Here is a 12797-nt window from a genome sequence, read left to right as displayed (position 1 = left end):
AGAAAAGGCTGTGACGAAGCTTAAACCAATCACATCACTCTTTCCTCTGATGCATGTGACGCGACGGAAACTGCTTGAGTAACAGGAAGAAGATAAATACCTCCAGGGCTGCTCTTTGCTCTGTTTTCAATGAGAACTTCCCGTTGAATGCTTTCAATACAGCATCTACCGCTGTGTCAAAGGCTTGCCGCTGCTCCATGTTCGTAATGTTTCTAGTGAATGAAGCGCTTCCGGCATAGATTCTGTAAACAATCTATGGCTTCCGGTCGCAGTTCTACTACGTCACTGCCTTGAACACGCCTCTACCCAGGGCCGTTGGAGATGCTCAAAGTTGATTGGCTCCCGATTTTTCGGGAGCCTGGAAGAGCTGGAATTAGCTTGCCTTGCCAGACTAAGCTCGCAACAGGCCCCCGTGTTGCGTCATACTTAGGATGGGCGGGCCCAGGCTACGTTTACGGTGTGTATTGCTACAGGAAAGCAGCTGTGATCGAGTCCGTTAGCACGAGTCTTGATTGATGCACAAACGGCAATAAAGATGTAGCTATTTGGGGGCGTCATGGCTCAGGTGGATAAGGCGCCATACCATAAATCCGGGGACCCGGGTTCGATTCCGACCTGAGGTCATTTCCCGATCCCTCCCCATCTCTCTCTCCCGCTCATTTCCCGTCTCTACACTGTCCTATCCAATAAAAAGGTGAAAAAAAGCCCCCCCCCAAAAAAAAAAAATAAAATCTAGATATAGCTATTTGTCTGGCTGTAAAACATTAATAACCACCTTTTAAAGGAGCTCAAATCATTTATTTCTTAGGTAACGTTAAATTCATATAAAGACCTTCCAACTTCAAGCCTTTTTTTTTTTTTGCTGCAGTTCAAGCCTCTTCTGAACATATAGGCCAAATCCCACATGGCTTTGCATTCATTTTATACGCTCACTACACAAGGTATAACAGTGGTATCCCAGCACCCATCTGCTGCATCGTATACCAAATAAAACATTCAGAAAAAGCATGTACAAATGTTAAAAATACTCCTTATTTGCTTGACTTTCGGACATAAACGTGTACAACTGTACACATGAAGTTCCATAGCATTTTCCCTTGTGTCTGAAGGGGTTAAAGGGGAACTAAAGGCAAATTTATGATCAAAATTCTCTCTCATTTTATAAAATGTAAGAATGCATTTCTGACAGCTATTTTCATGGGTGCAAGTATTCAAAAACCTGAAAAGTCTGACAAGGTCAGATGTGTTGGGGGGGGGGTGAGCCCCCCTTAGGGCTTGAAAAAAAATTTAAAATGGTTGTCTCATGCAAACATTTATATTAGTTATATGATTTGCATATTCACACCAAATGTTTAATACATTTCACCAGTTCATCTGAAATAATATTTCAAGTACAAGGCTTGATATTTCAAAATATCTAGCAACTACTAATTTAAATGTTGAAACAACCATTTTTAATATGCTTTTGCTGTGATACCTTTTTTACAATATATACACTGGAATAGCTGTGTTGATTTGGTTGAATGACGGGCTACGTGCGGGAAACATATCATCACACATGTATAACACCGTGAAACAACGGGCTGGTCAGGACCGCTCGTCAGTGAGCGGCGTAGAGAGACACCACCCTAAAAAAAACTCAATGGATTTACACGATTTGGAAAAAATTACTTTTTCAGAACCGAAAAAAATGCCGGAAAACTTGCACCCATGTATTTTGTCACTGCTATAGCAAGTTATGAGTGTTTGAAATGCGCTATGTAATTTATATAAAAAAATCAGTCCATATGTCAAAGCAATGGCCGTAAACGAGATTCGCTGAGACCTGTGCGAGACATCGTAGGACGGAAGCAAAATGTACTGCGGAAATCAAAGTGACTAACATCTGCCAATGTTGTCAAAAGACGCGATGTTGTCAAGCTTCCTTCGAATGCTGACAATCGAGCCGGAAGTTTTCCGTGTCCAAAAATCACTCCCTATTCACTATATAGGGCACTATATAGTGGGGACGCCATTTTGCAGTGCTGTCTGAAACCTTAGTGAGGATTATGTGGGAAATGCGTTCAGTATAATATGTATTTATCACAAAAATACATGCATGTATTCAGGGTGCGATTTGTCAAAAAACCAGAAAAGGGGGGGGGGGGATGTTTTTTTTTTAAATCATGAAAGGTCACAAAATTAAGGTAACAATAGGCTAACAGCTCAATAACATCCGATATCAAATGAATAACACTAAATGAAAACGAACACTAAACCAGAGATAGTAAATTCATCTTCCTATCTCTCTGACTAAATACACGAACACAACAAAGTTCGCATTGCTTGTCGCGTTGCTGTGATGTTTCTCTCCCTCCGGATTAAATGGACAGTGACTCGAAAATCATTAAAATACATGAATACTAAATGAACAGTTTGCTCTGATGGTGCAGTTCACATTGTGCGCAGCTTTTCGATTTAAACTGTTTTTTTTCTCATCCTTATACTTCCTGTTTCATGGACTGTAACGGATTTGCTTATTTAGTAATTTTAATACAGAATTTACTTTGAAATTATAAATCAGACACTCCAACGCCCCCCCCTAAAAAAAAAAAAAAAAAAGGCCATGAAAAAGGCGCCATCCGCCAAAAGGCGCGCTGTTTGCATCCCTGCAGATACATTGATACATTGTAGATAATAATATCTTTGCGTTCTATGAGAACGCAAAGATATTGTTATTATCTACAATGTATCTATTTGCTGGGGACGTTCGTGAACATCAAAGCTGCCACTTCGGGTCATTTTGAAAGTGAGTGCAATGTAGACCATAGAAAACTGTGTCACAACATGCCTGTCATGTCAACTTTTTTTTTTGGTTTGTTTGTTTTATTGACGGGGTTGTCCCCGAGGATTTTTTTTTTCAGCAGAGATAAAAACCGGGGGGGGGTGATCCCCACCATCCCCCCCAGCAAATCGCACCCAGCATGTATTTATTATTTTGAAAACCCACCAGCTGCCTGATCGGGCACGTTTTAATTATGCAACAGTAACGATGTAAATACCAGCACGATGGACTAGTCCTTATCCTGTCGTCTTTCCAACTCTTCTCTACTCCACGTTGGTTCGAAGTCGTATGGAATAATCTCCATATCACGTACATCCGCCTCCCTTGCGTATGTGCAGAAGTATACACTTTATTAACGTGCCGAATATATACAGTGAGACAATATATACACAGGTAAACAATCCAAAACGGCAGGCTAGACCAAAAACAAGAATACAGGCAAAAGGGTCGGTCGAGGCGCCAACAGTACCTCAAAAGGTTAAGCGAGGACAAGAACGAGAAACAGGAAATCAAGACAACAGGTAGAAAGGCTCGGTAATGCATACATGTGTATCCTAATACTTCGATGCAAATGCATCAGCACAGTCCTTAAATAGGCAAACAGTTCCTTAACTGAGCTCAGGTGCACGCGCCACAGCACGCAGGACTGACACTCCATCACTGATGAAGCTGGCAAATCTCAAAATTAATCTAAATTGGAATAATATGGCGATCTGGCCGCTGTGTAAACAGTTTTCAAAATGGCAGCGCTGATACTTCACTTTTGAAGTCTCGCACAAGTCTCGTGAAGATCGCGTGGATAAGCGACACCTGCCACGGACCAAACGAACTACATTCAACATGGCTAAAAACCGAAAAGGCTGATAAGTGTAATATAATATGCCAATACAAGTCACGATATAAAGTTAATAAAACTGAAAATATAATAGAATAATGTTAATTAAGAAATAAAGCGAGTTTAAAAATGACTTCAGTTTCCCTTTAAAGGTCACCGGTTCAATTCCCTGGACCAGCAGGAATGGCTGAAGTGCTCGAGCAAGGCACCGAACCCCCAACTCCTCTCCAGACTGCTCTGGGTGTGTTGTACATTGCTCTGGATGATGCCTGTAATGTAATGTAACTCTTCCGACATCGTGGGATGCCTGCAAGTTGATCTGATGCAAAAAAACACCCACCTTGCGAATGACTTGAGTCTCATTGTCATCACGGAGAGAGAAAACAGGGAAAGGGAAGTCTTCGTAGGACAAGCCGTTCCCCAGAGGGTTCCACACTGTAGTGCTGCAGTTGGCCAGTTCAGGACCGTATTTCTCAGTGTACACGCCTGACAGCAATCAAGACCAAAATGACAGTCAAAAAAAAAAAAAAAGGAAAAAAAAAAAAGTCTCACACAATTTAAATAAATACAACTGCTAATTGCTTACAAAACCTCAAGTTTCTACACTCTGTGGCTCTCATCCATTTCCCAACTACCTTCACGCATGTACACGTTCATATCAGGGCTTTGAACCGGTTCAAGGAACGAAAACCGGGAACTTTTTCTATTTCACATGGAACAGAAACGAAACCAGAAACTTTATTATTTTTTATGTTCCCGAACAGAAACGCTTATTAAAAATAATGGTAACCGGTTAATACCGGTTTTTATTTCGTTCCTCAAAGTTTCCGTTAGGGATGTCCCGATCAGGTTTTTTTGCCCTCCAATCCGATACCGATCATTTGATTTTGAGTATCTGCCGATACCGAGTCCCGATCCGATACTTCTTATAATCCATAAAAAATAAAGACAAGGAAAGAAACGGATCCAGGACGTTCCTCATTTTTTATTTAACACCTTATTTTAACATCCAACAACTCCGTTAGCAAATAGAGTACTTACGTGAGGCAGTTTGAACAATAAATAACAAATTTTAAAAAATAACCTTAAAATACCTGGCAGGAATGTAAACAAATAAAAAAAATAAAGTGCCACAGTGCCGGTAATTTGCTTTTAAGAACGCGTCTCACAGTGGTGTACAGTAATTTCAATTAAGGAAATGAACGTTTTTCTTGATGAAAACAAGCATTTCTACCCTTTCAGGTTTGAGCCCGTTTCTTTCGTCATCCAACGAAAAAAAAAATGATCTCATGCTTTGCTTTCCGCTTCGAACTGCTTCCGTGTTCAACTTTGCCGGCAACAGGCAGCCAATAACCAATAGTGTCTCCGCTACAAAGTGATGTCATGCTGCACGCGTTGATGTTGCTGTGTTGAGACAAGAGGTCTGGTCTCACTCTGTGCCAACGCATAGCTATTGATGTGTTAAAAATGAGAATATATTATATAGATATATATCCGATCCCTGATTGGGAGGCAATGCCCGATTCCGATCGAGTCTGAAACCATGTGATCGGGCCCGATTTCCGATCACGTGATCGGATCGGGACATCCCTAGTTTCCGTAGCCTACAAACAAAAAAGTCATTCTTCTCCTGTGCAAGTTTCTATGACCCGCTGGGGTTCACTTCCTGTGTGACGTTCGCTGACTGAATGGAGAGAGCGGGAGGGTGGACTACTATCACGTCTCCACATCTTAAATAAGAGGTAAATATTGCAGTCTATCGTTATTCAAAAACGTCAATTTCAAACACGATATCAATATATTTGTCCACGTTAATGAGAGGCTCGCGAACATTAAATGACGTTAACCTCTGTTAGCCTATCAATGCATAGGGCCTGACTAGCCTTTGGTAACACACTAAATGAATTATTTCATTTTTGGCCCTTTTTCTGTTTGTGTAGATGGGAAGACATACTGAGAATCCAAATCGCCAACATTTGAAATAATTGTTTTGAATTATTTCTTGTCTTATTTAATGAAGGTTGTAATAGAATTAGCCTACATTTGGCTTAAGCTGGATGAGACAGAGACATAATTTTATAGCCATTTGTTAAACAGCTGACAGGGAACGTAATTTTTTTTGTTCTAACTGGTTCGGGAACGTCTATTTAATGGTGGAACCCAAAACTGGAAACGTTAAAATTCCGTTTCTGTTCGGAACGAACCAATAGGAAAAAAATTCTGGTTCAAAGCCCTGGTTCATATACACACCAAAACAAAGGGGTTAAGAGTTTCTTGTTTTATAATGGAGTACAGTGTCTGTCGCTCTCCATCTTTTGCATTGTGTGCATCATACAGACCCATGTTCTGGTTAGGGCATGATGTATGAGGAGAGAATCCCTGCTCTGGAGGTGTGCTCATGTGAATGACCGCCACTCCTGCAACCCGACTGGAGTTCTTCAGTCTCATCACTGTAGATCTGCACAGAGACAGAGGACACACTCAGTACTAACCAACAGGGTGAGTTTATAATAAAAAAATTAAAATAAATAAATAAGCCCTGTGATGGCCTGGCGACTTGACCTAAACATTTCCAAACTAAGAGGACTTATGTCAAAAAATGATCTGGAAAAACTAATACATGCCTTCATCTCTAGTAGGGTTGATTACTGCAATGGCCTTTTTACAGGCCTGCCAAAAAAGACCATCAAACGACTTCAGCTGGTTCAAAATGCAGCAGCGAGGGTTCTCACACGAACAAAAAGAACAGAGCACATTACTCCAATTCTAAGGTCCCTTCACTGGCTTCCAGTAAGCTACAGAATTGACTTTAAAGCATTGCTGCTGGTGTACAAATCTCTAAATGGTACAGGGCCCAATTACCTCTCTGATATGTTGCAGCAGCCTAACCCAATCAGATCTACCAGATCGCAACAGAAAAATGTACTATTAAAACCAGTTGTTAAAACAAAGTGTGGTGAAGCAGCTTTTAGCTACTATGCAGTACAGCTATGGAACCAACTGCCAGAGGACATTAAAAATGCTCCTGCTGTTGGCAGCTTCAAATCTAGGTTAAAGACCAAGCTGTTTTCAGATGCTTTCTGTTAAATAATTAATATTTTTACATTTTTTTATAATCTTTACTTTCTCTGCACGTTTTAAATTTACTTTAATTTTATTCTATTTTATTCCACTGGTTTCTTTTTCTTTCTCTCCTTTTTTCTTTTTGGCATTTTATTATTTTATTTCTACTATTGTTTAATTCTTATTATTTTCTTTTAATTCTTTTAATTAATTGTTTTAGATTAAAAATAAAATTATTTTATGTAATTTTATTTCTCTATTGTTTACTGTTTTTGTTTTTGCTTCTGTAAAGCACATTGAACTGCCATTGTGTATGAAATGTGCTATATAAATAAACTTGCCTTGCCTTGTCCGGGGTGTGCCCCGCCTTTCGCCCATGGTCAGCTGGGATAGGCTCCAGCTTGCCTGCGACCCTGTAGAAGGATAAAGTGGCTACAGATAATGAGATGAGAAATAAATGGCGACTTGTCCAGGGTGTACCCCGCCTTTCGCCCGTAGTCAGCTGGGATAGGCTCCAGCTTGCCTGCGACCCTGTAGAACAGGATAAAGCGGCTAGAGATAATGAGATGAGATAAATAAATGGAGGGGGAAAAAAAGGAAGGAAAAAGAAAAAAAAGGGTAGTGTGTTTAAAAAAAAAAAAGTGTCAAACAAGCATGAAAGAAAAGTATTCAAACAAAAAAGGAACAAGAATCATCAGGAGATGAGACATCTCCCCACATGAAACCTAACTCTAAGTTTTCCCCAAGGTGAATTGGTTGCCATGGAAATACGGGGGATAATAATAATCCCAAAATATCAAAAGGCACAACTTCTCTAGTCACTTATCATGGAGAAAAAAAAAAAAAAAAAAAGGAGGAATGAAGAGGGAAAAAGAAACGAAAGGATGAAAAGCAGGCAAAGAAGAAAGAACAAGGGAAGGAAGGGCAGAGAAAGAAAAAAGAATTCAAACAAAAGAAGGAACAAAAGGAGGAACGAAAAGAAAACAGAAGTAAGGAAAGACAAAATCCCCCCCATTGTAAAGCGACATTGGGTGTGAGAAATGATAAACTGAATTATTATTTATTCTTAATAATAAAAGAATGAAAGTGAAGGAAGGAAGGAAGGAAGGAAGGAAGGAAGGAAGGAAGGAAGGAAGGAAGGAAGGAAGGAAGGAAGGAAGGAAGGAAGGAAGGAAGGAAGGAAGGGGGGAAAGAAAATTGAGGGGAAAGGAAAAGAAAAAGGAATAAAAATGAAATGCAAGTTAAAAGAAAGGAAGAACTCACAGAAAGAAAACAATGAAATGAAGTGTAGAAAAAAAAAACAAATGAATGAAACAGGGAAGGGAAAACACCAAGGCAAAACAATGAAATGAAAGACAAAAACAGGAAGGGGGGGTTGTGTTTATGGTTTGTGAACAGCACCTGTTGAAGGCAGGCGACTCCATGAGCACCATGTATGGAGCGTGAGGCCCCGTTTTGATGATCCAGTCCAGGTCATCCTCCGTCTCCAGCACATGAAGAACCCCCGTGTCTCCTGATATGGACGCTAGAGAACGCAGATACACACATGAAATGTTGTCTAGTCAGATAAACGCTGTTCCTTCACAGTGGCAGATTAAATCATACATCTATTAATGTTCTGCAGCCTACTAATGGCATACGCTCAGGCACTGATTAATTTCCTAAAGTCAGCAGCTCTGACAGTTGCTCCAGCCGTAAATTAATGCACTTGTTTTAAACGTTTATTTAACCGTTTCTATAGTAACAACTCGTTCATGGGGAGATGTATGGTAGAAGCGCGACAATCTAAAACTATAAACAAAACACACTTAATTTTCCCTTTTATTTAAAAGTACATGTAAGAAGTGTCCAGAATCAGTGCTCTGTAATGCCGCTTTTCCACTACAAACGCGGCTGAGTCGGGCTGAGCCGTGCCGTGCTGAGTCGAGCTGAGTGGGGCTGTTGGAGTTGCATTTCGACTACAACCGCGCTGAACCGTGCTGGCTGGAAGTGGGTGGACATTTTGGGTGGAGTTAGCGAAAGTGGGTGGACGTCACGTGATGTCGTTAAGCAGCGCAAACAGTGACATCAGTGAGCTTTTAAGCGGTAGTCTCACGACCCGAATAGTAAACAATAAACATGGACATGGAGTCGTTAGTGTTGCTGGTCTTGGTTCTGTGGCTTGTTGTCACCGACAACGCCAACAGATACTGGCAAGAGCGTATAGATGAGGCGAGGCGCATAAGGCTTCAGAAATTCTCATAATTCTTCTTCCGGGTTTGCGGTGTTTACAGATCCCAGCTTGCTCGTGGGGCGTGTGTGGGCATGTGAGGACACTCCTCCTCACCAATCAGTGCACAGGGGTGTGTCTGCTCACGCCCCCAGCCTCACTCGGCTCGGTTTGGCTCGCTTCAGCCCCACTCCAAAACCGTGCGAGTTTTAGGGGCTAAGCAGGGCTGAAGCGAGCCGAGTCGTGCTGTTTTTTGGTAGTCGAAACGCGAGCCGTGTCGGGCTGAAGTGAGCTGAAAAAGGGTAGTGGAAAAGGGCCATAACAGACTTTTTCCCCCACCATGGGAAATTCTTCAGGAACATGACAAGCCACATTTTTGTTTTTTTTGTACTTTTAACATCAAAAGAGGGAGGAAGAAAGAGAGTGAGGTGAAGGAACAATCGGTTATTACTGCCATAACATGCATGATAATGGGAACAAACTTGTCTTACCAACCTTCCACAACATTAAAAGTAACTATAAAGAGATGAAAAGCATAGGATAGTTTGCACTTTATCAAGCCTAGCGGCATTTGAGCGAATTTAAGCGGGGGTTCGGGTGCAGCAGCCCCTATATTATCAAAAATAAAGAAAAACTTGCCTTGCTCCATTATATGTCAAAGTCATCAAAACTGGTGTTTGTCTGTGCTTTGGGATTGGTTGTTTGAGGGTTAGCGTGACTTTTCACGTATTTTAGTGCCTACTAAAGTACAGTAGCCCCAAAGCATGAAGTGTTAATTAATTAAAATTTCTCATCTCATTATCTCTAGCCGCTTTATCCTGTTCTACAGGGTCGCAGGCAAGCTGGAGCCTATCCCAGCTGACTACGGGCGAAAGGCGGGGTACACCCTGGACAAGTCGCCAGGTCATCACAGGGCTGACACATAGACAACCATTCACACTCACATTCACACCTACGGTCAATTTAGAGTCACCAGTTAACCTAACCTGCATGTCTTTGGACTGTGGGGGAAACCGGAGCACCCGGAGGAAACCCACGCGGACACGGGGAGAACATGCAAACTCCACACAAAAAGGCCCTCGCCGGCCACGGGGCTCGAACCCGGACCTTCTTGCTGTGAGGCGACAGCACTAACCACTACACCACCGTGCCGCCCCTAATTAAAATTTGTAATTGTCAAATCAGTGTAGAATAAAACGTGTTATTCTGGAGTGGGAACAGTAACTGTCCATCCAATTGTTGATCATGTTCCTATAACTGCATGTCCCTTTGTTTTATTCCATACACATCTTTCAGCTGCTCCCGATAAGGGTCACCACAGCAGATCTGTTCCTCAAGTTTGATTCGGCAAGGTTTTACACCGGATGCCCTTCCTGACGCAACCCTCTCCAATCTACCCGGGCTTAGGACTGGCACTAGGCATGCAGTCTTATACAACCCCAGTGGCTGGGTATTTTACCTAATCTGCATGTCTTTGACATGTGGAGGAAACCGGAGCACCTGCAGGAAACCCACACAGACACAGGGAGAAACCCCCTGTCGGCTGTGAAGTTCGAACCCGTAACCTTCTTGCTGTGAGGCGACAGTGCCAACCACTGCACCACCCGTTTTATTCCATACATATATCGTACCATAAAACATCTTTCACTGTTGTTACGTAAGGTTTTGCTCCTTACATCACCAGTGAATGTACTTTACTGTTTCAGTAGCAGGAAAGGTCAAGCATGTGTGTAGGGAGGAACTACACTCTAAGACAGACCTGGGCATTTTACGGCCCGCGTCCGGCCCTTTGGTTCATTCTGACCGGCCCGCGCAAGGTCAATTAGAAATTACAAAATAAACGTATTTTCTAATTTTACCTAATGCATGGACTGAATGTGCATTGCTTTTATTTTGAAGTTGTGTTCAACAAAAATGCAATGCGCGCGAAATCCCACGAAACCTAATCCCGCGATAACTACTTCCGTAATTTGTCCAGACCAACCACAAACTTGTACGTCATCCTTCAAACGGTCCAGCCAATCACATAATGTGACGTCACCAGCAGGCGCCGGAGCCCGAGCCGATCTGTAGATCTGATTCCTACACCGAATCGACTGATGATCATCTGTCAGCTGTGCTTCGCATCTCCACCTCAGACATTCAACCTGACTCTGATGCACTCGTTAAAGACCAACAGAGACTAGATTTCTCTCACTGAACAAATAAAAAACTGAAAAACACCAAATGAGGTGATTAGACTACAAATGTGGGCATCATTATTATAATCTGATGTATCTTGCTTGATATTTGGAGTAGAAAGACAATATTGTGATGTCTTTATTGTGTTCTGGGGTGAATGTGACTGGAAAAAAAAAAAAAATAGTACAAACATTCACATTTTGTTAACCATTGTTTTGGGAAATCTGATTGAATAAATGACAATTTTTTGTAAGGCAACCTCGTTTTTTCCATACTCTTACCAGTCTTAGCAGCTTGTAAAAACAATGTTATTTATTGCTTTATACAACCACGATTCCAAAAAAGTTGGGACAAAGTACAAATTGTAAATAAAAACAGAATGCAATAATTTACAAATCTCAAAAAACTGATATTGTATTCACAGTAGAACATAGACAACATATCAAATGTCGAAAGTGAGACATTGTGAAATTTCATGCCAAATATTGGCTCATTTGAAATTTCATGACAGCAGCACATCTCAAAAAAGTTGGGACGGGGCAATAAGAGGCTGGAAAAGTTAAAGGTACAAAAAAGGAACAGCTGGAGGACCAAATTGCAACTCATTAGGTCAATTGGCAATAGGTCATTAACATGACTGGGTATAAAACGAGCATCTTGGAGTGGCAACGGCTCTCAGAAGTAAAGATGGGAAGAGGATCACCAATCCCCCTAATTCTGCGCCGACAAATAGTGGAGCAATATCAGAAAGGAGTTCGACAGTGTAAAATTGCAAAGAGTTTGAAGATATCATCATCTACAGTGCATAATATCATCAAAAGATTCAGAGAATCTGGAAGAATCTCTGTGCGTAAGGGTCAAGGCCGGAAAACCATACTGAGTGCCCGTGATCTTTGGGCCCTTAGACGGCACTGCATCACATACAGGCATGCTTCTGTATTGGAAATCACAAAATGGGCTCAGGAATATTTCCAGAGAACATTATCTGTGAACACAATTCACCGTGCCATCTGCCGTTGCCAGCTAAAACTCTATAGTTCAAAGAAGAAGCCGTATCTAAACATGATCCAGAAGCGCAGACGTCTTCTCTGGGCCAAGGCTCATTTAAAATGGACTGTGGCAAAGTGGAAAACTGTTCTGTGATCAGACGAGTCAAAATTTGAAGTTCTTTATGGAAATCAGGGACGCCGTGCCATTCGGACTAAGGAGGAGAAGGACGACCCAAGTTGTTATCAGCGCTCAGTTCAGAAGCCTGCATCTCTGATGGTATGGGGTTGCATTAGTGCGTGTGGCATGGGCAGCTTACACATCTGGAAAGACACCATCAATGCTGAAGGTATATCCAGGTTCTAGAGCAACATATGCTCCCATCCAGACGACGTCTCTTTCAGGGAAGACCTTGCATTTTCCAACATGACAATGCCAAACCACATACTGCATCAATTACAGCATCATGGCTGCGTAGAAGAAGGGTCCGGGTACTGAACTGGCCAGCCTGCAGTCCAGATCTTTCACCCATGGAAAACATTTGGCGCATCATAAAACGGAAGATACGACAAAAAAGACCTAAGACAGTTGAGTAACTAGAATCCTACATTAGACAAGAATGGGTTAACATTCCTATCCCTAAACTTGAGCAACTTGTCTCCTCAGTCCCCAGACGTTTACAGACTGTTGTAAAGAGA

The 12797-nt window shown here is 41.7% G+C and overlaps 1 protein-coding gene across 1 annotated transcript in view; it reads right to left on the bottom strand.

Annotated features, from left to right (window-relative positions):
* Positions 1-12797, bottom strand: part of ncstn (nicastrin) — a 31207-nt gene that overhangs the window by 17397 nt on the left and 1013 nt on the right. The window contains exons 3-5 of the mRNA XM_060906252.1: positions 8124-8247; positions 5999-6117; positions 4000-4145 (exon numbers count right to left, since the gene is read on the bottom strand). Of these exons, the coding sequence (XP_060762235.1) occupies positions 4000-4145; positions 5999-6117; positions 8124-8247 (389 nt within the window). The remainder of the gene's footprint in view (positions 1-3999; positions 4146-5998; positions 6118-8123; positions 8248-12797) is intronic.

The sequence above is a fragment of the Neoarius graeffei genome, chromosome 23, assembly GCF_027579695.1.
Source record: "Neoarius graeffei isolate fNeoGra1 chromosome 23, fNeoGra1.pri, whole genome shotgun sequence".
Taxonomy (NCBI): domain Eukaryota; kingdom Metazoa; phylum Chordata; class Actinopteri; order Siluriformes; family Ariidae; genus Neoarius; species Neoarius graeffei.
Note: the sequence above shows the minus strand (reverse complement) of the source record. Positions and strands in the feature narration are given on the sequence as shown.